The sequence below is a fragment of the Petromyzon marinus genome, chromosome 15, assembly GCF_048934315.1.
Source record: "Petromyzon marinus isolate PM22_M1 ecotype Great Lakes invasive population chromosome 15, UKy_Petmar_22M1.pri1.0, whole genome shotgun sequence".
Classification (NCBI taxonomy): domain Eukaryota; kingdom Metazoa; phylum Chordata; class Hyperoartia; order Petromyzontiformes; family Petromyzontidae; genus Petromyzon; species Petromyzon marinus.
In genome coordinates, this window is record NC_133681.1 from 12,135,835 (window position 1) to 12,163,633 (window position 27,799).

Below are 27,799 nucleotides of genomic sequence, written 5' to 3' on the forward strand. Positions count from 1 at the left end.
TAAAGTCACGTAGAATGGAAATAAAATAATAAAAATAAAACAATATTTTTTATTTTTTTATTATGTTTTCTTTTTATTATTTTATTTCCATTCTACGTGACTTTACCGAAAGAACCAAGAAGATGAATCCCTGCAGTCACGAAAGTTTTAAATCGAAAAAAAATATAGGGGTAATTATGAGACAAGAGGAGAGACCATGAAGTGCTGGTCCACGCTGCCTCTCCACCTCCTGATGGCATCACTGCAAGTGCGGAACGTTCACTGGAGCGGCTGGGCACACAGGAAATGACTGAACGTACTGAGAGTGCGCGTTCAACAAGCAAGTTGTGGTGAAGAGGAGCTCTTGTGTTGCCAACGGGTGTCCAGGAGGTAGTGCGTGTGTAGTTTGTAAATCCACACAGACACTCTTCCCTTGATTTTCCTTCTGACCCCTGGGTGGGTTTGCGTGCCTGGTTCTTGCTCTACCGGGCATTTATTTGATTTGGCACCAAAAGCCTTTGCCAGGTGTGAACTATACAGCACCAATGATTTTAAGTTACTCCTGGGCGAATTTCATATTCTTTGGTTCTATTCGGTAAAGTCACGTAGGCAAAAAATAAAACAACACAAATCACGACGTTTCGGCCACAACACAAGTGGCCTTCTTCAGGTGAAGGAACAGAACTATCGGGACGACAGAGCTTCAATGGCCGCTGCTAAGATTCGCAGCGTCTTTTAAGCTCGGTGGGAGGAGCAGGGCGCCTTGACAAAGGAGTTTACATATCAAAAATAGCTGTGTTAAAGTGTTGAAGCAGCAGGGTGTTAAAGTCAGAAAATTAGCTGGGGGATTAGCATGTTTTTGTGTAGACGGTGCGCAGGATGGGTCACTGTGTGTGTGCAATAGAAACGGAAAAAATTAAAGATTGGCAAGAATGTGCTGTCAGGGGAGAGTAGAAAAAAGGGTTTAATAGAAAGTTCGGAAGGAATATGCAACTAATTTCTAACAGCAATTTCAAGTAATGGTATACCAAGCATATTCCTTCTACTCTCCCCTGACAGCACATTCTTGCCGATCTTTAATTTTTTCCGTTTCTATTGCACACACACAGTGACCCATCCTCCGCACCCTCTACACAAAAATATGCTAATCCCCCAGCTAATTTTCTGACTGTAACACCACCCTGCTGCTTCAACACTTTAACACAGCTATTTTTGATATGTAAACTCCTTTGTCAAGGCGTCCTGCTCCTCCCACCGAGCTTAAAAGACGCTGCGAATCTTAGCAGCGGTCATTGAAGTGCTGTCGTCCCGACAGTTCTGTTCCTTCACCTGAAGAAGGCCACTTGTGTTGTGGCCGAAACGTCGTGATTTGTGTTGTTTTATTTTTTACCTATGTGACTTTACCGAATAGAACCAAAGAGTATGGATCCTTGCAGTCACGAAAGCTTCAAATCTTGAATTGAATTTAATATTATTATTACATTTTCAGGTGTGTTTGGGTAGGTTGGCAGGTAGGTAGAAGGGTGGGGAGAAAGGTGGGTAGAAAGGTGGGTAGAAAGGTGGTTAATGGGGTCGGTAGGTTGTTAGGAACAGTAATTGGAGGGGTGGGTTGGGAGGTATAATTGAGGGTTTTGTAAGTCGGTAGGGAGAAGGGTTGGTAGGTGAATAGGTTGATTATTAGATAATTAGAGGGGCGTATGTATGTTTAAATTCTTTCGCACCGTACATAGCCAACCCTTCTAATCGGAGCTGCGGGAGAAAGGTGGGTGGGTATTAAGGTGGGTAGGTGATTAGGTAGGTTTTGAGATAATTAGAGGGATATGTGGGTAGGTATAATGCAGTGTACGTAGGTAGGTATAAAGGTGGGCAGGTGAATAGTTAGGTTACTAGGTAATTAAAAGAGTGGGTGGGTAGGTATAACACAGGGTATGTATTCAGATGGAAGGGTAGATAGGTGAATATGTCTGATGTTATGGAATTAAAAGTTTGTTGCTAGGTATGTGGATCTATAGGTTTTTAGATCATTTTAAAGGTTGGTAGGTAGGTTAATTCGTGGGAAGGTGGAGGAGGGTAGGGAGGTAGATGGGGTTGGTAGGTGGTTCGGAAAATATGTCGCAAAGTGGGCAGGAGGGTTTGTAAGTTGCCTTTTACTTAAACAAGTTGAAAGCATGGAACATAACGCTAAGCTAAAATACACACCGCTGCAGTCAACCCTAATGTTTAATCAAATAGACGGATACAGTAGGCATGCATCGAATCACCCACCCCCCAAGTAATTAGCATGATTCGGGGTCACGATTGAAGTGGTGAACTACATTTTTAATGTCTCGTCTTGACAACCTCATATAATTTTTCTTTTATCTTGTTTGTACAGTTGTGTTACCTCCGTGTGCCGAAATATAAGATTATTATATACATTCTGCATGGTTTGCATAATAGATATACTTTAATCTTACATGCACAATGTTAAGCGTGTGCATCATGAGCATAAGAATAGATTTGAATCGATAAATTGATACCTCACATCACACACGTAGCATACAATAAAAAAAACACTAAATGTGCAACCTCGCGATTAATTGTTCATTCCACGGCAAGCAGAAGGGTCTTACCACTCGAGGGAGCTCTCGGAGAGATCCACTAACGGGGTACAACTCTTCCACACTGACGAGACATCTTACAAGAGGTGGGATTACCCACAATTTACCCCACCACACACAACCTACCAGTCGACTAGCTGTGTCGCACCCGGCTTATGCTGTGCCACTAGGGAGATTGAATCGAGCCACTGACCCTCTGGGTTTTCAAGTCCTGTGCGCAAAACCATTCCACTGCGGCAGTATCGCCACGTAGTATAGAGTACACATCACATTCCCCACGCACGTGTCTTCGTCTTGCTGCTACAAACAAAACGGCAAGATGACCCGTGCCCAAAGACGTCCCTAGGGGGGACAGCGAATCGGGGTGACCGCCCCGGGCCCCGCACTTTGGGGAGCTGGGGGGTGGGCAGGGGGGAGGCCCTGCCCTTTGACGCCACAGTGTCAGACGTGATACTTCGGGGTGAGTTTGAATGCATCGGGAGGCCCAACACAGTGGGATTTGTCCCAGGCCCCGCATCCCCTCTATGGAAGGCCCTGCCCGTGCCACTTCATAGCTGTGGTTTCAGTTCGACCCTTGCCCTGGCACTCAGTCCAGCCACGATAACACAGCCGCCTGCCAGGCACACTGGAGCTCATCTTGTGGGATGAGCGGTTACCGTGGAGATGACCTTTTTTTTCTTGGCGTGGCGGTATCATGGGATGCTGCAAATGGCACGCAAGATTTTGGGGGTAAAACAAGTAATTTAATTAATTGGGGCATGGAGGGAGAGATACTTAGTGCATCATCTTTGTGCCAAAAATGGCCATTGCGTGATAAATGTTTAATTTGCTTTGTCTAATAAGAGTTAGTCATTGGTGTATTCAAGTGCATAGCGTGCATTCTGGACTCTTTAAGTCTGGAAGACAATTTGTTTTAGTCTGTTTATGGGTCTATTTACACAATAGACAAGCCATTATATTGCCCAAATTAATTAAAAATTTCAGTGTCTGCCTATATACAGTATGGGAAACATTTGTAGATGAATCATTTACAGCCCTTTGTCAGCCACTGCTGGGTGAAGACCTCTCCACCATATCGTCATGGGGGTTGTTTGGTCATACTTCACCACGATGGTCATTGTGGGTTGGTGAAGGGGGTGCCTAGGGCCAGTTCCAATATCACTCACCGGGGGATGCCTTCATCCACCAGGAGATTGGTCATGGCTGATGCTAATTATAAGTGTAGATATGTAACAGACAGAGCATACAGGTTCAGAGAAAAGACACAAAACAAATATTTTTGACGTTTGTGGCAGCAACATAACTTTCATATTCCTGACCCAGTTTCAAGCATGTTGACGGCAAGGCCAATCAGCCCATCACTCTGTGTTAGTGTCATAGGTACCCCGAGTGTCACCTCCATGAGTTTTCCAAAAAAGTTTTCTGAAAATCAAAACTCTCTCTTCTGGGGCTTTATAAATGAAGTGATACTGAGTGGCAGTAATTGCAGGGTGTTAAACCCATCGTTCCTTTTACTTACAGGCAAGTGATGAGCTTAATGAAATACAATTTTATTCAATTTGCTGCTCTATGAGAACCCAGTGACACGAGACCCCCCTCTTGCTCAATAACCTTTATTAGCATATATTGGAGAGCCAATTGAGAGGAAATAGCCGTTTTGTCAAGGAGATATGGGTGCTGTATGAGGGATGTATCCGATATTTTTTTAATGGAATTTTTGTGGTGCACTTTTAAAAATATGGATTTCAGATTATGATACACATTTCAGCTTTCGCTCGCAAATTACACATTTTTGCCAGTTCGTATAATCAGATTATGCAACACAAAGGCAATTCAGAAGGCAGAGTGATGTTGCGAAACTACGCAATTAACAAAAAAACACATCTATGAACAAAACATTCTACAATTCTTAGGTTGTTCTCAAGAGTAGCGATTGCCCAAAATAAATAGCCAGTGTTGGAACGTTGATAATGTTTAGCTAAAGTGTTCTTATTTACGTGAAAGGAGGACATTTACTCAAAACATCTGAAAGCACACTTTAAAGGGGTAATAAAATGTTTACATAAAATTATGATGAGTGCAGTATATTTTATTGCTGATTGAGTGACGTAACGTCCTGTTACGGGTCACAGTTCACCGTTGCCTTTTGTGTTCCCGGTGTGTGAAGCACATGTGCCAAAGCAGCTGTCATGCAGCAGCAGCAGCATAATCTCATTCCCTTTAGGATTAAATATATAAGGGAGGACTAACGTCACGTGCAGTCACCATCATTTGTATGCACTGCAGGTCAGAGAAGGCTGGAGGAGCTGCCCACTCCGCACGCAATACAGTGCGCGAGAGCTTTTTATAGTGAGACGGAGTCAAAAGGAAACACGGGAATGTTTTTGTACAAAAATAAAAATCTAAACTATTGCCAGGAGCAAGCGGCAGGAGCGGAGAAACGCCAGCCGGCGCGGGTTTCGATATCGCCAATCTAACCCAAGTGGAAAAATCGGCCTTTTGCCGGGGTGGGTGGGTGAGTGGATGGGTGAGGGGACGGGTGGTGTTGGTGGTGGTGCAGGACGCAGCAAGAAAAATAAAGAAAGTAGAAGAAGAATCATCAAGGAGAGCGGGAGGATGTTTAAAGAAAATATAAAATAAATCCCCGGCACTGCCTTGCGAGGTGAGGGAGGGAATCGGAATGCAGCAGGCGCGGAGCGGCGCGCCTCCTGCCCAGCCGTCGACGGCCGAGAGGAGGTCGCGAATTCCGACGTCGCTGGGACGGTCCACCACACGTACGTAGTAGTAACGCTGCCCCGCACGCTTCTTCTTCCTCCTCCTCGATTATGTCGATTGTGTGTGTGTGTGGGTTTTGTTGTTGTAAATGTCGGTTATGTATTTGTTTGAGCGAGAATGGGCCCCCCCCAGAGTTGAGGTTCGTTATGGCTTCTGTTTTATTAGAGGGCCGATTCGCGTTTAGACGTTGGGCTAAAAAGAGAAGGGACAAAAAAAATGTTGATGCACCGTTCATTCGTCTCATCCTTATTTCGTGCACGTTTCACATTGTTTATCTGAAGAAAAAAAAATCTGTCGAAGCCTACTTGTGAAATAAATTAAAAACATCTATCAAGTTAGCACAATTTTTGAGGTCGGTGGCTCTTTATTAAGGCTGAGTTTGAGAGAATGACCTCTTATTGCCATTACACACGCTGGTGTGTGGAGGCATTGAGATTTCACATTTATTTGTCGATGAGTGTGAGGTGGCCCATTTGCGCTTTTAGCCGTTCCTATGAGCTCAGTTCATATGCCACAACGTGATGGTTTGTGTTAGATTCTGAACGTGTGAAAATATGATCGGAACCGATTATTCTGTATCAGAATATTTAGAGAACCCACGTGATGGTTTTTTGTTAATTTTGGTAGTCTCCGCCAATGTGGACAGCAGGACAATTACTTTTTAAAATTTAAATTACAATTACATTTGCTTATTTTGACTTTTCAATGTGTGGTAGCATGTGCTGTATGTAAATGGTTTCATTTTTCCAGTTAACAGCTAGTTTTACATGTTTATTTTTCAGCTTCATTTACAATTCCATGAGTTTCACGCCATCCTTGTAATGCAGCTTAGTCATGTATTAAAAACAATATCACGCAACTACTGCAGTGGGTATTTCATCACCCACGACTCACACCGTGAGCTCCACCCATACACCCTGTACACATACATCCCCCAACGCCAAACACCTATCCGATATATAATTTTAAATAGCAGTTCGCTTCATGTTCTAGAATAGATAAGCAGCATAGATGGCCCAAAAAAGCTGAACGATCGTGTCTAAGCTGAATTAAATTTCATAATTTCAACGTTGTTTGCTGATTGACTTGTATTGTTTCAAATGCCACCTTATTCATTGAAATGAAGGGAGCTGTCAATGAACAGTTCTCTGGACAAATACACAGATTAGGTCCTTAAATAATAGATATGGGCTGTTGAAGCGTGGGTGCCTATCTCAGAACCACATGGTACAGCTACATTGGCATTCAAAACGAGGTTTTATTGCTAAATGTACGCTATCGCTCGCCACAAAATATACCCATGTTGTAAATGTCTTCAAGTGGGTTCTGAGCAAAACTCTTTCAGAATCAGTGTCGCTTCAAATGGATTGCCTTTGTTCAGTGCTGAATTTGTACCTTTTTTCTGCACAGAGTTACGTCATATCTCGCTTGCAAAATGTCCCCGGGGTGTGATTCACATTTATTCGATCAAAGTGGATCGCTCTGCCTATGCCGTTATTTCATTTAGCTCCACCAAGATGATGTAATTTGTAAGGTTTAGTTGGCCCACCTCCAACATGTGAACATATCCTTAATCATGCTTCTAAATAAATGTATCTTCTGTTGGAAGGTATCAATAACATCCTCTTGTCTCACACCCCCCTCTAAACTTTAATCACTCTACTGGTTATCGACTCGACACGCGTGTGCATGCACATGGCAGGGGTGGAAGGGTTGCTGTCAACTCTAAACCTGACTTGTGATATTTGTGTCGTAAGATCCTCAAATTTCACCTCTTTTGAGCATTTCTTCCAATCCCTCCCTCAAACGTCAAACTCTTGTCATCTACTGTCCACCAAAGCCAAACCATGTACGACTTTTATGATCTTACATCGACATTACTGGTGACATCAACATCAATGCCTTAGATCAATCTAGATCCATCTCATCCGACGTCCAGTTAATCTCGCCTAACCTTCGTTCCCATGGTTATGCTCTCCAACCTTGTCATCTTCAACACCAAGTCCCTCGCTCACACCCATCATTTCACCCGTCCATTTAGTGACCACCGCCTCACAAATGTCTCATTCGTTGTCTATAGGCCTCCTGGTTCCACGTTCCAAAACCTCTTAACCCCCGACCAGACATCTGTCTCCTCTGCTCCTGTAGTCTGTCTCTTGTTTCTGGTTTTGTGGACAACAATCCTTTTGTTGAACACTACAATGCCACACTTGTGAATCACCTCAGCCCTCCTGAAGACCACATTAAACCAAACCTTCCATCCCTTGACCGGCTCCCAATCCATCCCGACTCAATTTAATAATGTAAATTGACACAGGGTCCTTTAACATCCGTGTTTAGTACTAGATAAATGTCTTTGCCGCTCTAAATCATGTTCCACTTTTGTTTTCCAAAACGAATCCCTAATGGAGGCTGTAACCATGTACTCTGCACAATCTGCCTTGGTGATGAGCACACGGACCACTGGGCTACCCGACCTCTCTCCGCCTACAGATTCAGTCTCTATTGACTTAAATAACACCGAAGGAAACATAAACTTGTGCGGTCGTTTATGAATAAATAATGAATCTCTTAAGAGCTTTCGCAGTAAGTAAATAGGAGACCTTGGCCCGAATAACCCAGCTGCCGTGGTCCGCAGCGCAGGTCCGGAGCACTTGACACCCTCTGTGATCAGCTGACATTTGTGCTTTGATCCTCCGGCCTGTTTCATGTGCCCTCTTCCCGTGCCTTTATTGCAGCGTGTGGCAGGGCTCCGCCATCTGAGAGGCAAAGCATGCGACAGAGTCATTTCTTGTGCCCGCTGATCTTCAACACACGCCAAAATGACTCGCACAATTGCGTGATTTACCATTGCGATTATTTTTATTATTTATTATTGCAGCAAAGCCTCAGTGAGCCTGATTGCGCTTTAATACACGACCAGTTTGGGTTCTTTGACCGATTCGTTTTTGAGTCTCTTTGCACGTGCGAGGAATCTAGAGTGCCCGAAGAAAACGTCCTCTCGTGTAAGAGTTGAACACTGAAGATCTGCGTTCTTACACTTGACTCAAAGTATACACCGAGTACAGTGTTGCCTCGTTATGCATGAGGGATACGTTCCAGAGATGCTCGTGCATAGAAAATTTCGTGGATAATATTGGCCTACAAATATCGTACACGCAATGTCTGCAGATGCTTCGAAAGCTTAGAGAAGTTATCTCTCTATCTCTCTCATAACTTCATCTCATCAATTTATCTCATCACTTTATCACATCACTTTATTTCTCGATGCAGTTTTGTTGACTTCCAGATGCGATTTGCGGATAGCCAAAATCGCGGATGGCAAGTTCGTGAATAACGAGGCAAGACTGAACATGTGACTACTTGCTGTACTTCCTCTTAGAAGCACTTTGCCCCACTAATCGGTAACCGTGAACGTGATCTCAGCTTGATCCACCAACCCTGTCTCTCAGCCGTAAACACCACAATGGTTTTTTTTTTAATAACTAAGCATAGTAATTATGTAAATAAAATAAGATAATGTTATCAGTGTAAAAATGGTGTACATCTATATGTATGTACATAAATACATGCACGACATTTTCATGAAATGTATGATGGACAGTCAGATGGAGCTGTGAATAATATACGAATGTTAAAAGTTAAAGCGGGTTCCTGCACTGGATGTTGCGTATAAAATGTTCTACTGTTTGGCATGTTGAAGCTGTAGTTTTAGACCTATAAATACGTCCGCCAGCACGTAATATAAATTGACCAAAAAAAAAATCGATTTTTTGCCACCCCACTTATTCTTGTATCCTGTTCATTGATTTAGGTTTTGTTTCCGAGCTCTCTTACTCACAATTCATTCCAAATGTGCTCATACATGATCGTAAAATTACGATTTCAAATATCACATTGTTTCCATCCTCATGTTATTCTGCTTGTTACATGCTCGATTTATAATCAGACAGGAATACTTCCTCTCTAGACAGACACGTGTTGTCATTCCATAAAAAAAACATTCACCACATGCCTCTGCACTTCATGAAGCAATCTGCTTGCCTTCGAGACCAATTGAAGTGTATTTTGATAACGCTCAGAAAACGCCAATTTCTAAAAAGTGTGCTGTTCTCTTGAAAATATATATTTTTGTCAGTCGCAGGTTTGTGTATACCATGCCTGCCAGCAAAGCTAAAATAAATGATTTTTTTAGGCGAGTCACATTGTCCGCCATGTGCTTTTTAAGGTAAAAATAATGTACCACTTTAGTTTTCCAAATCGAATCTTTAATGGAGGCCGGAGCTATTAAGATTTCCCTTGTGTGCGTGCGTGTCTATTCGCGTGTATGGGGAGCGGAACCTCGCAACCCGAGTTCGATTCCCTCTCATGGCAAACACCAGTGACAATTTTCTGAACTGGGCCCTCCCCGAGGTAGACTCGGCCTCAAATTAATGCCTCGTGCGGTGTGTAAACATCGCCACAAAGGAAACAAAGGCGGCTGGGCGTAGTGTTGACCACCCACCGCCTTGTGTGACGTGCCGGCATGTGCTTACTAACAGCACGTGCCCCAACAGTCTGTTTAGACTATATGGGTGGTCTTTGTTAAATATTTGTGTGCGTGCTTGTGTGACTCGATAATGTGATATGGATGTGAGCTTGTGGAGAAACATCTTTGAGGGGCCATGAGATATTGACGCAAGGTGACCCAATCACAAGGAGAGGAACGTTTTTTAATGCAAAGTGAAGAAAAAACATATTTTGATCATTGCATGGGTTCTATTTTTAGCTCATTCAGTGATAAAATGATACAAGACATGATATCTTTATGCCAAGAAAAGAGTACAATGTAATGCATCGTTTCATTTAACCTACCCAGTTGAGATGTATTATTGGCATTAAATGAGTACACACATACAATCTTTTCCGATATATCAACGCGCACTGACCAGCATGTTGAAGTATGGTGAAACAAAGCCCCTTTAACTGACATGGCAAGGGGAGGCCCTCATCCAGCAGTGGATTGACAACACGGATGTACACGTACATCCATTTGCATCTAATTTTTAAAATGTATCTGGGTTATGTATGGCAACACAGTGGCTTACTCTGGCAAAAATAGGTCACAGGATCTTTGATTTCACCTTACAGTGCAGCATGCGTTATGGTAATTTACTGAGAAAACGACATGTTGGCTGCTGAAATTGATCTGCGGACTCTGCAAACTGGTTCTGTGGAAAGTACACTGAACACTCGGCTTCTAGCCTTTGTTATAATATCCCACGTACACACAAGCACGCATGCTTGCTAAAATCTCTGCCAAATTGGAACAGAGTTTATGGGCTCTGCTCCATGGCAGTAAAGGTTGATTATCTTCTTCGGTCCCATCTTACGACTAATTTCCATCATCCGTGATAAGAGCACGGAACTCCACGACGCTTCGTAATATCGTGACCCACTTGGTTAATCGCTTACCCCTGCGGGTACGTTGGCAATGTTAACATTTTCACGCTCAATTGGGAGTCCTAATGAGCTAAATTTCCACAGTATCTCATTATTCTGGTTACAAATTTGTTCCTGATATAGACCAGATTATGTCTATTCTAGATTTAAAGCTTTCGTGACTGCTAGGATCCATACTCTTTGGTTCTATTGGGTAAAGTCACGTAGGTGAAAATAAAATAACAAAAAATCACGACGTTTCGGCCACAACACAAGCGGCCTTCATCAGGTGAAGGGACGAGACTGTCTGGAGGACAGCGCTGGAGTGGGAGAAGCCAGTTTAAAGGTCCGCTGTCTGAGCGTGGTTGTGTTTCGCTTAATTCTCCTGTTTGATGAGTACTAGGTGCCTCGGTGAATGTATATGCTCTAACTTTAACATAGCTATTTCTGTGACCAGTTACAAGCTAATCACTCAGCTATTTCAATGCTAAATTCTATGCTAATTCCTTTGTCAAGGGGTACCTCTGCGGATGTGTATACTTTAACTTAGCTATTTCAATGAGCCATTTCAATGCTAAATTATATGCTAATTCCTTTGTCAAGGGGCTTGGTGTTTTTCTTCTCACACAGCTTAAAGGTCGTGATCTAAGCGTGGCTTCTCCCACTCCAGCGCTGTCCTCCAGACAGTCTCGTCCCTTCACCTGATGAAGGCCGCTTGTGTTGTGGCCGAAACGTCGTGATTGTTTGTTATTTTATTTTCACCTATGTGACTTTACCCAATAGAACCAAAGAGTACAGATTATGTCTGTTTCTTAATGTGTACTTTTGAAATGTCCCGACATGGATTGTGGAAAGCAATGTGGGTGATGTATGCAGTAGGAAACCAGGTAACACAGTTACACAAAGTGACCCTTTTACATTCTCAGTGAAGTCCTTTTCAATTTGGCGTCCGTGGTTCGTGTTGTGTTGCCGCACGTTGCAGACAGCCGGGGCGCATGTAATGTGAGCGTCTCTAATCGTGCTAACGACTCACGGTTTTGTGTCATTGCACATTTACGTGAAGCAATAAAGGGCACTGAACGCGAGGTCATACTTTCTTGATTGTGGCCTAACATAGTAAAGTTTTTAAAAATATTTCCACGTAAATTATTCACCGTTTGCTTTGCTTACAAAAACACCGGTGCTTTTAGCACGTGCGCACATGCTCTCCCACGTAGACATAGATCCCCCGTAATAACCTTAGCAGATTGTTGGGGCAAGTGCTGTAAGCGAGCACCTCTGAAGGCCGGCACGGCACACGAGGGGCTGGGTGGCCAACACTATGCCCGGCCGCCTTTGTATCCCGAGTGGCAATGTTTAGACACTGCACCAGGTACTCATTTGAGACTGAGTCGACCTTTGGGGAGGCCCAGAACATGCTCAGATAATCGTCACCGATGTTGGCAGTGAGCAGGAATCGAACTCGGGCCGCTGGGTTCGTAGCACAGCGCGCTAACCCCCACGTAGACTGGCTCACACACACATAATGCACTGCAAACCAACAAAGATCTGTAAAATTACCAAAGCATTTTCTGATATATTCTGTGAGTATATTATTGCTATTCTGTTGATATGCTTATGAGTATTTTATTGTGCTTTTGAGCTTGATCTTTACTATGTTATGCAATACCAATGCTCTAACCGATTCTATTGTTTTCATTTTCATAACCAATTGTTTATTTACCATCGGATACAGCCCTCTGAGCTTTTCGCTCTTTTTCACTGGCCACACATGACAGCTCATCGAAGTGGCTTATATCATCACACATCGAAATTCACAGTCACAAAATAATCTAAATGCATGTTTTTAAATGTGGAGGCTAAACTGGAGGACCCGGAGAATAATCCACGCTACCATGGGGAGAGAAAAAAAGCAGCAAAAATAGTTTTTTTAAAATGAATTTTAATTGAGCTAACGCTTTAGCTCTGGAGTCACCGAGGTAGCTTGTCTTTTAAATAATCTTTATATCAGTAATTTCTCTCTTCTTCATGCATGAAGAGTGTACAGTTAGCACTGTTATTTGAGATATGATGCAACTCTTGTTTTGCACGTACGTATGTACGTACGTTGCACTTCTTTTGCACCGTACGTAGCCTACCGTGCTAATCGATACGTTGGGTTTCTCGTAGCCTAGCGGTCGTTCAGTTCCCATGCCATTGAGGGTTTGTACAGGGTTCATGGTTCGATTCTCACAGCCACAAGATCTTTTTTGTTAGGGGAATTACTAAGGTGTGTGTGCCAATGTAAGTGGATGTTGAATACACGTAGTCGTATTATTTTCACATTTTGATAATTATATCAGTGTTGCAGCTCATATGCGTTTTTTTTTATTCGTCGTAAGTATGATGTATACACATTGAATTCTCTCACGATCTTGTGACGTAACAATCCTTGTGGCCCAAGCACAGCTGATTTCATTGCTCCGCAATTGCCATTATGTTGGGCTTGTTCCCTCCATTGGCTGCCACACTGTGCTACGTCTCGACTACTGGCCGTCATCCCTTTAACGAACATATCCCGCCAAAGCCCACTTGCTCTTCTTTACAGTTAAAATGATGCCTCTAACTTGCGATGTTCTCCAATCCATGTCTTCTTTTTTCTGTCCCAGTGGAGTTCCAAGCATGCACCTCCTCGTGCTGTTTTGTAAACTTTTTAGCTCTTGTAACAGTTTATTTTCCAATGTCCAGGTTTCTTATCCATTATTTCAGAAGTAATCAACACTATTTAAACATATTCCTGGTTCTTTCGGTAAAGTCACGTAGAAGGGAAACAATAAAATAATAAAAATACAAAACAATAAAATTCTCACTGAAAGAACCGAAAGAACCAAGAATATGAATCCCTGCAGTCACGAAAGCTTTAAATCAACTATTTAAACATGTCATTCTATAAGTATGTTGGTACGTTGTTTTCTTTTATTCTGTGCAGTGTTTCCAAAATCACTCCAAACGACTCTTATCCACCTTCCAATATCCTAATGTTGATCCAAGTCCGATGTCGTTTTCTAGTTGTATTCCTCTGAACAGATATTGTTAATTTGTTTAGCGCATGATTTTAGTTTGCTTCATATTTTTCCGAGCTCAACTGTACAGCTTTTTTTTATTATTGCGTTCTTCCATCAGTTCATGTAAAGTAGTTCTTATCCATTAGTCGTTACAGTGGTTGTCATCAGTAAATCTGAGATAGGTAATATTTTCTCAACTTAATCCAATTTTCAGACATCTTCTAATGTCTCTGTGAATACTGGCAATAACAGCGTACCCTTGCCCAACTCTGTTCTAATAGGTATTCTGTTATTTTCTTCATGCAATCTTAGTTTAGTTGTTCCATTAAAACAAGTTTTTTGTTAAATTATTTATGAATATATATTTTATTTAGGCTTTGTTTTTGAGAGAGCTTGGATTAATCCGTCAATTTTCACTTTCAAATTGCTTTTCAGAGTGTGCGAAGGCTTGACGCAGTGGCAATTGAATTAGTTGTCCCATTAGTCTGTTCCAGAATCTGAGTAGTAATTTGTATGTGGGTTAGAGAAAAAAAATGGTCCGAAACCCAGCTTCCTCATGCGGTTGGGTGACTTTTAAATTTCCCACTATTCTATTCCCAACAACATTGGTGAACCATGTATTTATGCGCAGTATAGAGGCCAATGGGTCTGGAATCATTCAAAGTCAATTCCCTTTTTGGATAGAAAAATGATTGAGGGCGTCCTCACAATAGAGGTAATTTCATTTCTTCGTAAACATTTAGTAAATGTCCCGTTTGTTTGGTGATCTCCACCGTTATAGAATCTGGTCCAGGAACTTTCTCTTATTTCATACTGCAAAGGGCGTGAATTGCTTCTTTGAGTGTGACTGACATCTACCGTGACTCCCTCTTTTTTTATCGCTGGCGCTCTGTACTGGGCTCTTGTTAAAATAAAAAAAGTGTGACTGACATCTAGAACATCCTCCTCTCCAACAAAAAAATAATGGTTTGATTCCTGGGATTTGTATCATATCTGTTTTACTCCCGCTCCCCCCACAAAATTATTTATGAAATGAATGTAACCCTTTGATTAGGGAAATAATGGGAAATGGATTTGGAGAACACAACGCAAAAATGATTGGAGACGTTATGCAGGAGCATAACAGCGGCAAAAAAGGTAGCCCCTTAGGGAGGAAGGTGGAATTGTAATAGGATAACAAACATATTTCTGTCTTTTATTGTTATGCCGCATTGCATGAATGAAAGAGTGGTGTATTATTTCGAGCGACACAGAGCTCGCAAATGTTGCTCTGTGGCCTCTCTTATCCCCGTGACGCATGTTCCACTCCTTTTTGCCCGGCCAGGAGGCATTTTAATGAGAAAAGCGCGACGCTGCGAATTAAATAAATCTTGACACAGATCGATGATGGCCTGTTCGGTGCCTTTTTTCTCCTTGCCATGAACGTCGGTGATTTTGTACGGCACGAGCGTCAATTCTCAATCTAAACCATTCCTGTGCAGCCAAGGAATACGGATATTACTGCGTAGGTTTTCACATTTGTGCTGGCTAGCTCTCCAGTGTGTTCTCGGGCTGTACCGCTTTGTTGTTCGTGTGATGGTCCCGATGTTTCACTCCACGTGCTGAGAGCATCTCCGGCACGTGGAGCGAGCTGCCTGACATCATACCGTACAACTCCATGGTACATTGGAGAGGATTGTGGATAGTGCTGTAATGAGGGCTAAAGTGAGTTTAGGCCTTGGGTTATTGTTATGGTTAGTACTCTTATTAGCTCTACGGTTGGGGGCCATAGTTAGAGCTGAGGTTCGGTCTAAAGTTGATATTAGAATCAAGACTATGGCTAGTGCTATAATGTAATCATTAGAGCTCTGTTTAAGCCTATGATTAGAATTAAGTCTAAAGCCAAGGTCAAAGTCATGGTTTAAAGTGGTGGTATTGCTAGTGTTTGGGCTAGATTGTGTTACCATTAATGATATATGTGTGAATATCTTTGAAGCTAAAGTTATTGATGTGGCTTTGTATAGCATTTGTATTGTGGTATTGACGCAATATTGCATTCAGTCTCGTTTTTGTTACGTGTGTTAACCTGTATTGTATAACCGTTTCATGTGTTGAGTTAATTCATGTCCAGTTAGTTGCTTTTGCTTGCTACTCTTTAATTAGATAATATTTTATCTTTGATTTTGATGGGGGTTTATTTTTACCACTAGTCGCAATGTAACTGGAACAATTGGATTTTATCATTGGCGCTCCTTATCGCACATGACCTTCCGCAGAGTTATTGTACCTGGAGCGTGGCAGAAAATAAATATTGTTCTTGATGAAATATGATACGCTCTGACCTAAAAATGCCAAACACTCTCTCCGCAAAGCAACAAATCTATTCCAAATGATTCCAAATTGATTCCAAACTCTCTAGGTGGTCTCTGATTATTGCTTCTTTTTACAAATGATCAATGTAGAAGGGATGTTTGTGGTTATTCAGCGAGGTTGGTGGATCACCTAAAGATGATTCCTGAATTGCCATTTAGAGCAATATCCATTATCTGTTTGTGACACCAACCTGCTGTTTATCCGATGTATCCATTTGAGGTAGTACAGAATGTAGGTTGCAGGTAAAAAATATATGGCTTTTGAATGTTTCCTATATAAAAAAAAACCCCATAAACAATTGCGAGAACACCGCAAGCTCAGTCATAATGGGTTAAGACACCGACTCTAAAATGTATCATTTACGTAAGTGCTGTTATTTCACGTTAACTTTAAAGACCCTGTGGCTGTTGTTTGTTTGATCACGGCCCAAATTTAAAAAAATGTTAATTTCTGCCGTAAAATAAAATATCAATAGGCTAGCACCCAGTTATACAAAGGGTGTCAATTAATTACAGACTTTCAAAAATTAAGGTTTATCCCTCTTGGGATCTCGGGATTCTAAGCCAGGATCTCGGTGGTACTGGCTCTGTTCTCACACTGCCATGGGGTTGGCTCCAAGCCATCACAACGCTGTTGGCCCTTGTTGCTGCCACGATAAGGTCATGTGTCATAACTGCACGGTGATGATCAAAGGACTGATTTGTGCAGCAAGACACATCTGTAGGCCTTTATTTGGGCCATCGGCGGTGCTTCTCGTCACTTGCAGATGTGATTTCTGTTGGCACTCACCAAGCTAATCGGCCCCACTGTGAAAGTGGGGACTCCACAAGCGTGGTTCCCAGAGGCAGACTTTACAGCGGCGAACATTGCTGACTAATGGGTCCTAATGAAGATGGAGACAGTCTACAATTGTCTATCCCTCTACCACGTCTGCCTTTCAGTCAGGTAGCATATGTTAACATTTATTTTCATGGTGACGTAAGACAAGAGGACCACCACAATAGACTTCTTCAGAAACTGCTGATGTGTTTTTTTGTGTAATGCATAGAGGCTGAGCCCTTTTTACACATTTTTGTGTATTCTTTGGAACATAGAACTTGGTGCAGAAAGTGGCAGGCAGTGTTTTGTCCGTGTACGTGTGTGTGTGTGTGTCGTCTTGCCACTAGATTAGCTGCAGCGGGATAATTCGGGGGAGTCTAACATGGTTTAGGCACGAGGGGACGTCACTGCATGAAATACTGGCCCCAAATGATATATGAATAAGGAGTATCTGTTGTAAATATAAGTTAATGTCAGCTCTGACAATTGTTGTGTGTGAAGTCGATCGTCCTTGTTTGTCTGCTGGGATGTCTGGGAATGTAATCAGTGTATGCTTTCGTTTCAGCGTATGTGTGTGTATGTTGGGTACGTGTGTTCGTGTGGCCTTTGTTTACGTGTTCATATGAATACACTTCCATTACGCGTGTTGTGTGTATGTATGCCTGTGCATGCGTATACGTACGTTGTTTGGTACAGTGAGGGAAAAAAGTATTTGATCCCCTGCTGGTTTTGTACGTTTGCCCACTGACAAAGACATGATCAGTCTATAATTTTAATGGTAGGGTTATTTGAACAGTGAGAGACAGAATAACAACAACAAAAAATCCAGAAAAACGCATGTCAAAAATGTTATAAATTGATTTGCATTTTAATGAGGGAAATAAGTATTTGATCCCCTCTCAATCAGAAAGATTTCTGGCTCCCAGGTGTCTTTTATACAGGTAACGAGCTGAGATTAGGAGCACTCTCTTAAAGGGAGTGCTCCTAATCTCAGCTTGTTACCTGTATAAAGACACCTGTCCACAGAAGCAATCAATCAATCAGATTCCAAACTCTCCACCATGGCCAAGACCAAAGAGCTCTCCAAGGATGTCAGGGACAAGATTGTAGACCTACACAAGGCTGGAATGGGCTACAAGACCATTGCCAAGCAGCTTGGTGAGAAGGTGACAAGAGTTGGTGCGATTATTCGCGAATGGAAGAAACACAAAAGAACTAATCTTAGCTCTTTCGGTAAAGTCACGTTGAAGGGAAAAATAATAAAATATATATAAAACAATAAAAATTCTCGACGTTTCGACCATAACACAAACGGTCATCATCAGGTGTGAAAAACCAATGGCAAGAAACATTTGAAAGAAGTGGCGGTTTGCATTTATTTATTTTTAAAGGTGCATTTATTTATTTAAAAAAAACGTTAGCGCCACGGGCAGCGATTTGGCAGTTTATTTAGAAGGACGAGTCCATCTATATTCTGAAAAGAGGAGGGGGGAGACGAAAAATTAATGTATGTTGTCTGAAAGCCACCGTAAGCGTGAACAATCAATTAAGACCTGAAATGGTTTATCAAATCCTTCCAATGATTGCTAAGCCAGAATCCATCTTCTCGGTTGAAATTGTCTCTGTGCTTGTATATGTGGATAGCCTCATGAACGAATCTCTCATGGTAGCCAGATGGCTTACAAAGAACCTCTGTCTTGGAGAAGTCAATGTCATGTGAGCCTACTGAATTATAACAATGATCTGCCACGGCCGAGGTGTTGGTCCTACCGTGTTTAAGGTTTCCTTTGTGTTCACGAATGCGGTCCGAGACATGGTGTTTGGTTTCTCCAATGTAACTTCTACCACAGAGGCAACTTAGTTTGTAGACACCAGGGTACTGTATGTTCGGAATCACATCTTTTACAGATGGAACCAGATCATGGATTTTATGTAATGTGTTGAAACGGACCTGGATCTTGTGTTTATTCAAGATTTTGGAGATCTTTTTTGTGATCCCCGCAATGCAGGGTAAAGTGATGGTTTTGAAAGGCTCCTCAAGAGGGTCCTTCTTCATGGTTTGAGTGATAGCTTTGCGGATTGTATAGTCGGAGTAACCATTAGCCTTAAGAGCTTGGTGTACGTGCTTGAGTTCACTGCCTATGTGTTCCTGGTCGGATATGCATTGGGCTCTATGGTACAGAGTCTTGATGAGAGAATTCTTCTGTGATGGATGGTGGTGGGAATCCGGTTTGAGATAAGCATCCGTATGGGTAGCTTTCCTGTAGACAGAGTGGCTCATTGAATCATCAGGTCTCTTTTTTATTAGGACATCCAAAAAAGGTAGCTTGCCATCTTTTTCGACTTCCATGGTAAATCTAATGGCTGGGTGAATGGAATTGATGTGGTTGAAGAATTGGTCTAGAGCAGGCCGGCCATGTGGCCATATGACAAAAGTGTCATCCACGTACCTCTTCCATAAGGTTGGGCGCAGAGTGGCAGTCTGGATGGCGTCAGTCTCAAATTTCTCCATGAAAATGTTAGCTATAACCAGAGATAGGGGGGAGCCCATTGGGGTGCCCTCAGTTTGTTTGTAGAAAGTTCCATTCCAAGTGAAGTATGTATTGGTTAAACAGTGTCTCACCAGGGGGGGTACCTCAGTGTTTAGTCCTTGATGAACCAAGTCTTCAATGATTGCGATGGTGTCAGGTACAGGAACTTTGGTGAATAAGGAAACTACATCAAAACTGACAAGCAGGTCGTCTGGGGACAGGGAAATACCTTTAATTGTCGATACCAGGTGAGTAGAATTTTGTACCGCAGAGGTGGTTTTTCCAGTGAAAGGACGCAGGATTTCAGACAAAAAACGAGCCAGTTTGTAGGTGGGGGAGTTGATAGTAGAGACGATGGGACGAAGGGGTGTTATGTATTTTTGATAAGCCGTATAATCTTGGTGGCCTGGCAGCAGAAGGTTTCAACGAAAACTGTTTAGATTGATCAATTAATGCATTTGAATCAGAAATTATTTTTGTTGGTTTTGTGTGACGAGACTGTTGGTTCTTTGTAAGCCATCTGGCTACCATGAGAGATTCGTTCATGAGGCTATCCACATATACAAGCACAGAGACAATTTCAACCGAGAAGATGGATTGTGGCTTAGCAATCATTGGAAGGATTTGATAAACCATTTCAGGTCTTAATTGATTGTGCACGCTTACGGTGGCTTTCAGACAGCATACATACATTTTTCGTCTCCCCCCTCCTCTTTTCAGAACATAGAAGGACTCGTCCTTCTAAATAAACTGCCAAATCGCTGCCCGTGGCACAAATGGTTTTTTCAAATAAATAAATAAATACTCCGTTTAAAAATAAATAAAGGCAAACCGCCACTTCTTTCAAATGTTTCTTGCCGTTGGTTTTTCACACCTGATGATGACCGTTTGTGTTATGGTCGAAACGTCGTGAGAATTTTTATTGTTTTATATATATATTATTATTTTTCCCTTCAACGTGACTTTACCGAAAGAGCTAAGAATATGAATTACTGCAGTCACGAAAGCTTTAAACCACAAAAGAACTGTCAATCTCCCTCGGCCTGGGGCTCCATGCAAGATCTCACCTCGTGGAGTTGCAATGATCATGTGAACAGTGAGGAATCAGCCCAGAACTACACGGGAGGATCTTGTCAATGATCTCAAGGCAGCTGGGACCATAGTCACCAAGAAAACAATTGGTAACACACTACGCCGTGAAGGATTGAAATCCTGCAGCGCCCGCAAGGTCCCCCTGCTCAAGAAAGCACATATACATGCCCGTCTGAAGTTTGCCAATGAACATCTGAATGATTCAGAGGACAACTGGGTGAAAGTGTTGTGGTCAGATGAGACCAAAATGGAGCTCTTTGGCATCAACTCAACTCGCCATGTTTGGAGGAGGAGGAATGCTGCCTATGACCCCAAGAACACCATCCCCACCGTCAAACATGGAGGTGGAAACATTATGCTTTGGGGGTGTTTTTCTTCACCGCATCAAAGGGACGATGGACGGGGCCATGTACCGTCAAATCTTGGGTGAGAACCTCCTTCCCTCAGCCAGGGCATTGAAAATGGGTCGTGGATGGGTATTCCAGCATGACAATGACCCAAAACACACGGCCAAGGCAACAAAGGAGTGGCTCAAGAAGAAGCACATTAAGGTCCTGGAGTGGCCTAGCCAGTCTCCAGACCTTAATCCCATAGAAAATATGTGGAGGGAGCTGAAGGTTCGAGTTGCCAAACGTCAGCCTCGAAACCTTAATGACTTGGAGAAGATCTGCAAAGAGGAGTGGGACAAAATCCCTCCTGAGATGTGTGTAAACCTGGTGGCCAACTACAAGAAACGTCTGACCTCTGTGGTTGCCAACAAGGGTTTTGCCACCAAGTACTAAGTCATGTTTTGCAGAGGGGTCAAATACTTATTTCCGTCATTAAAATGCAAATCAATTTATTACATTTTTGACATGCGTTTTTCTGGATTTTGTTGTTGTTATTCTTTCTCTCACTGTTCAAATAAACCTACCATTAAAATTATAGACTGATCATTTCTTTGTCAGTGGGCAAACGTACAAAATCAGCAGGGGATCAAATACTTTTTTCCCTCACTGTATATGCTGATTAGCGGACGATGCTGTGCTCTCAGCGGTTATGCTATGATCTCTCAGCCTTCCTTAGGTCAAATCAACCTAAAATAAGCATCTCATATGAAGTCATCTTGGTTTGCATCAGTCTGGCCCCACACTAAACATGTGTCTGCCATACCAGTTTTAATGAGTGCTCGCAAATCGAAGCTCGCTTTTTATTTTGGGCAGTCCGCAATGCTAAATTTGGAATCTCAGTCTCTTTCGCGGAGCGTGACACGTGTCTTTTTAAACATTCCCCAGTGGTTATTTACCCCGTACGGAGAGCGCGCGCGTGTGTCCCTTTACAACTACCGCGTGCACATTTGCACGGACGTGCAACTCCGTAACGGCGCAAGCGCACTCGGACGCACCGGGGTATGCGTGCGCGCGTGTGAGTGTGCGCGCGTGCCTGACATCCAGGCATGTTAGGCATGTAGCCTCATAAGTCTCGTCGGATGCTCGGCGAGGAGCGTGCTTTGCGTGTGGGAGAGTGCCATGCAGTGGGCTTGGCCTTTGCCTTAACTCTCGCAGTGCGGAGCGGGGAATGCACGTAAAGCCCCAGCCAGCCAGCTGGGCCGGGCCGGCCGGCCAGTGAAGCCCTGACGAGCGGGAAAGCGACATCGTTTACGAGCAGAGTCTCTTCTGCCTTGCAGACTCGGCTGCTGACCGCAAGCAAAAGGGGAGCCTTTTCTACACGATTTGTTTTGTTTACGCAACGCAAAGAACAGCAAATTGCTTGTTCTGCGGAAGACCTTTTTTTTTTAGGTGGACAGACAATTGTTTCGTGAAGACTAGGCGAAGGAGTACATTTTAGACGCCCCTTTTCCAGCCCCAGACCTGCGCCGAGAGCATACTGTGTATGGCGAGGGGAGGGGTGGAGTAGGTTTTTATTTTATTTAATCCTTTCACAAGTGAGCCATAGTCAAGAGTGTTTTTGTGCAGTTTCGCCTGCTGAAAGATGGGTCAAGCCATAGTTCCAGGGAGGCCGTTCCAGCCGGGAAATGGTAAGTTTATTTCTTTGCTTTGTATTACACATCTGCTGCAGTTCTGTCTGTACCAAACTCCTCAATCATCTAAAGCACTGGACTCTATAAACCAAGGAGCGGACTTGGAGGCAGGAGGCTGGGCAGCCTGGAAATATGCATGTTTGCCACCGAGCACAGATGATAGTTGGAGTCCTGTAATTGCAGCCTGCTAATGAGGTTTGGGTATTATCAATGTGTGCAATCTATCATCAACACGATGCTAAAAAAAATCTCACTCCCTTTTGCAAATATCTCAATTGATTGAATGCACGTGTCAGCGTATGGGAATACAATATAAGTAATGAATTACAAGTTAGGGAGACATTTCGGCGACGGCAAGGAGATAGATCATAAGCACCGTCGTTGGTATTACAATGTCCCACTGGCGCAATAGACTTGTGTAGCCACAGATCTTGTGAACGAGAGGGGAACTGAGCAGTTGTTGTGTGCGCGTGTGTATACACATTGCGCGGTGGGACAGTGGCTTTGCGCACATTGTGCTACCAACCCGGTGACCTGATTTGGATTCCCAGCCATGGCTAACGTTAGTGGCGAGTGATATTTACAACCAGTCTTCCCCCCCAACCCCTTTTCACTAACCCGGACTGACCGGAATGGTGAAGTATGGTTTAAACAACACCCTGTGATTGACACGGAATGGGGCAAGGCTGTCATCCAGCAATGGATTGATGAAGGGATGAAAATGATGTTTGTGTTTTATTGTGCGTAACTCTATGCAGCCACACATAAATACAGTGGTACCTCGGAGATCGAACTTGATTCGTTCCAAAAGCGTGTTCGAACACCGATTTGTTCGAACACCCAATCAATTTTACCCATAAGAATGAATGGAAATGGCATTAATTGGTTCCCCACCCAAGGATGCTCCTTTTATGGGCCATTTTTACACAAAGTTCACTATTAAAATACAGTACAGTACATAAAAGCATACAAAAAAACAAGAAACACCGTTATAATTAATAGAATAAATGAACATTGAACTTCACTTTACCTGTAATAAGGAGAGTGGATGGCTTGAGTGGACGGTGGTGAGGAAAAAATTAACGGAACGATGTTTTGCGGATCTGCACTGGGCGAGAGCTACGCGTAAACTGGGTCATTCGCCTTTGTCTCGGTCCTCCTGGCTACACGTCTCGGCCCAAACAGGTTCTTTCAAGTTGTTCGACCTCCGAATTTGTTGTTCGACCTCTGAATTTGTTGTTCGATGTCCGGGGCAAAAAATGGTCGAAAATTTTATTCGATCACCGAATTGTTCGAGTTCTGGGGCGTTCGTTCGCCGAGGTTCTACTGTATATATACCATCGCAGTCAATAAATAACTTAATGCGGACGCTGCCACGGTGTTAATAGGTATCACCCTAGACTCGCAATGCAGAGGTCACCAGTTTGATCTCCTGGGCAGGCCGGATGAAACGATGGGGCAAGTTTTGTACATCGTCCAACCTCTGTCCACCCAGCAGTATAAATTGGTTCTCCACCGCAGATCGACTGTGGTGGGTTAAAGTGTAAGTGAGCCCCCTACCTCTTCCAACACATCTGGCCAGCATGAAAGAGCAGGCCAAGACAACCCTCTACACGGGCTGTCGAGAGCTGCCTCTGGTGGAGGCCCGGCCGCCAGCAGCGATGTGAGCGAGCAATTGTAGAGCACTGTGCTGTACCTTGCTATAACTTGCATAACTTTCACTTGTTAAACAGGAGGCCGGTGTGGCGTCAACTTGCAATGACAAAGAGCTGCCCGTAAAATGTTTTACCAGATCTGCCATTACAGTTATTTAATTGCAATGTCCGATAGCTTCGGGTCTCGCCACGTAAAATAATGCACATTGACTTGATAGTTGAAGGGAGGCCGCGGTTATTATGCTTCGCCCTTTCGAGTGAATGTTCTGCACGCCATATGGACGTGTTTAAAATTTTTAATGGTTATACGCTTTATTTTTTTAAAATAGTTCTGTTTTAGAAAAGCAACAGCGTGCACTAGGTGCACGAAAAAAACCCATCTAATTTCGTCTCAGGTTTCCCTTGCCCGGGAGTATTTATATTCATCTCGCTTGTTTATGCCAGCAAATGAAACCCACTTCACGGGGAGCGAGGAATGAAAGTCCAAACATAAGCCCAAAACTGACATTTTTGTGACGTGAGTCATCATCAATGTTTAAATTCCATGAAAAAGTACCACACTGCGGCTCATGAAATGGTGGAATTGTTTTGTTACTGTACCATTCTTCCAGGAATGCCGCCGTGGTGGGATGGGTAACACAGGATTTGCAGTCGAGAGGTCGCCAGTTCCATTCGATCTCTAGGCACGGCAGTTAAAACAACGGGCAAGTTCAGCATAGCCCACCCACCACCAACACCCTCCTCTATCCACCCAGCAGTATATACATATACTTGGCTGCACCGTGCTGGTCAATCTGCAGGTCGTGCGTGCTGGTGTAAAGTGTGATCCAACACAATCTGGCCAGTGTGGAAGTGGATCATATACCCTCCAGGGGGCTCTCCCTATAGCTCCCTCTCGTGGAGGCCCCTTCCACCAGCAGTGGCATTGAGCAAGCAGTTGCCGGGCTGGACAATTTAACCCTCAAACTTTTCTTCCATCCACATTAGAGAGCGTAGCAAGTTTTAACACCGCAACACGTTGGACCGCATTTTTACGTCGCTGTGTTTTTTGTGTCGCCTACTTGCTGCCATGTTTTGTTTCATACGGAACCTGAGGTTTTATTGTTATTCCGAATAAAACAAACTTGCGAGTTTTAACTCTGGGTTTTACTTTCAGCAAATGTGCATGATCACAATAGACTGATTGCGGTCGCTTGGCCATGTTCCACAACTTTCTTCATGTGGTATACGGACCATGTTGAATGGACTTACATCCTAAGATTTCTCGTTACTGAAATGCTATTTACCGTGTTTGCATCCCACCTTGTGTAGTAGTCTGCTTCTCATCGGGTGTTTCTCACCTTGGTGTTGCCTTAGAGTGCAGCAAGAGAATAAGTCTCAACGGCTGACTATTATTCTGGGCCCTTTAAGTGCCCTTTAAGTGTGTGGTTACAGTCGCAATATTTTGTACCCACATACTCGCCGCGGTGGCGAGATGTTAACTCCCTCGCCTGGTACACAGGAGGTCATGGGTTCGATCCCGACCCTGACGCCTGCATATTTTGAAATGGTCGCGTGGATTTTTCTCTGGGTCCTCCGGTTTTTCCCCTTCATATTTAGAAACGTGTTTAGAGTATTTGGCTGCTATAAATTTGCACATGATGAGCCATTTTGTTGAGCAATCATTTGTGGGCCAGGCTGCTTCTGAAAGAGAGATAGCTCAGTGGGCCTTACCTGGCGAAATAAAAAATAGTTCGGTTTAGTTTTTTTCGATGCTGCAATAGAACAGTGGTATTTTAACCATTCAGATTATTTCAACTGAGTAGATAAAATCAAATGTTTGTTGAGCCTCAAGGGAAACAATACTAAGCCCATTATCAGCGCAATTAACCCAGCACCGTTGAGATCCAGGGTTCAACTCCAAATTGCGTTTTTTGTAATTTTGTACCCGCGTACAATTGCACGACACTTACTTTAACCGTTCAGATTATTTCCATGTTTGATTCCAAGTTTACCACCAGCTTGCAACAGTAGCTAATCGAGGTTATCAACTGGAGTGGATTGCATGGTCTCAAGCCTGGTCTTTACAACTTGCTCTGCCTGTCAGAGGAATCTGTAAAGGATATTGCTTCTGCCTTGATGTAGATTTCACAGCGAGAAGCGCTTTGTGATGTGGTCGTGTAGTTTATAAATAATGGCTCGGACTTGTTTCTCAAACTTGTTTTTTCTTCCTTGAACAGCATTCCAGAGGACAGCTGGGGGAAAAAATATTATGATATTGGTGTTTTTGTGTGTTTTTCAGGCAGATGTGCTAAATATATACGACTATAAGAGCCGTGTATGTAAATGTGGCTGTGTGTGTGTGTGTGCGGGTGCTTATATGCTCATCTCACATTCTGTCAGCACGTTTTACAACTGATTATGCTGTTACTGGCAGTTGACACGGGTTGGATTTCATTCGGTTCCTACTTTGTAATTCTTCCCTTTTGTATATGTCTGATAACAGTGTGTAACAAAATAACAAAGTTTCTGGGGAATAATAGCAATTTTCTATACTTTTGAGGCATAATAACACTTACTACCCAGGAACAAAAATCGTGTTACATCGTGTAATACGTTTATTAACCTGTATGTTTGTTTTGAGTTTATTTCTCCGTAGGTTATTTTTTTTTAATCGCACGTTTTTTCGTGAGAACATTCCAGTTTCGTTTCTAGTTGTGGTCTTAACCTTAAAGGTTTATCCTACGGAGAGATCGGTCTCTGCCAAAGGAATATGGAATTTCCAGCATTGGTTCAGTGCCACCAATGAAGATGAGCCCTGCCTCCTCGCCTTTTGAGGAAGGAAACGCGTTGCCTTGTTTGCTATAATAAGGATTTAGGTTGGGGATTTTAGGATATTGGGTTAGGTTATGGTCAGTCATGGATATGAGCTATGACCCACACCTCTCATGTGAGAGGTGTGGGTCAGAGACTTGGTCAGGAAGTTATGCTTCATGCACGTTGTTAGGCAATGGGTTTTTCGTTTCGGTGGTTCATTATTTGGGTGCGACTGTGAGAGCGCACGATCTTCAGTCGCTCCTCTGCACTTTGCTATTCGTCCGCTCCACTCTTCCTCGCGCTTTATCGGGGAAACAGGTGCGACGTGACGTGTAATCAATCACCGCGGTGCTGCTGGTAGCAGGGGGATAGCGTGGAGGATGGTGGCGGCGGGGGGGGGGTTATGAGTTTAGCTGGGGGGGGGGGGGCCTCCTCGCATGCCCAAGGGTCCCCGGAGGGGAACAATGTTCCCCACTCGACCCACGGGCCGCCTTGCGTTGCTTGCCCGTAACGTTGTGCAGGCGAGAGCCCGCTGCTGGCCATTTAATTGTTTTCATATGTGCCTGCGTGCCTGCCAAGCCCTGTCCTGTAACATAAAGGAAAGGGAGGATGTGGTGTGTGAGTGGATATAAGTATGCGAGGGTGTATCCGTAGGTAAAGAGACTTTTTGAAAGCGTGTGTAACTTTGGTCAGTGGAACTGTCGGGTCGAAAAAA

General features: G+C 43.3%; 1 protein-coding gene across 4 annotated transcripts in view; it reads left to right on the top strand.

Moving 5' to 3' along the window:
- The window catches only part of LOC116942667 (phosphatase and actin regulator 1), a 103,533-nt gene that overhangs the window by 25,116 nt on the left and 50,618 nt on the right, over window positions 1–27,799 (top strand). The window contains exon 1 of one of the 4 annotated variants that reach the window (XM_032954861.2): window positions 2,063–5,353. The exons of 2 other annotated variants lie outside the window; for them this stretch is intronic. In XM_032954861.2, coding sequence (XP_032810752.2) covers window positions 5,260–5,353 — 94 coding nt within the window. In that variant the 5' untranslated portion in view covers window positions 2,063–5,259. Of the gene's footprint in view, window positions 1–2,062; window positions 5,354–21,388; window positions 22,631–27,799 lie in introns of those variants that run through there. One more of the 4 variants, XM_032954862.2, reaches the window with a different exon arrangement.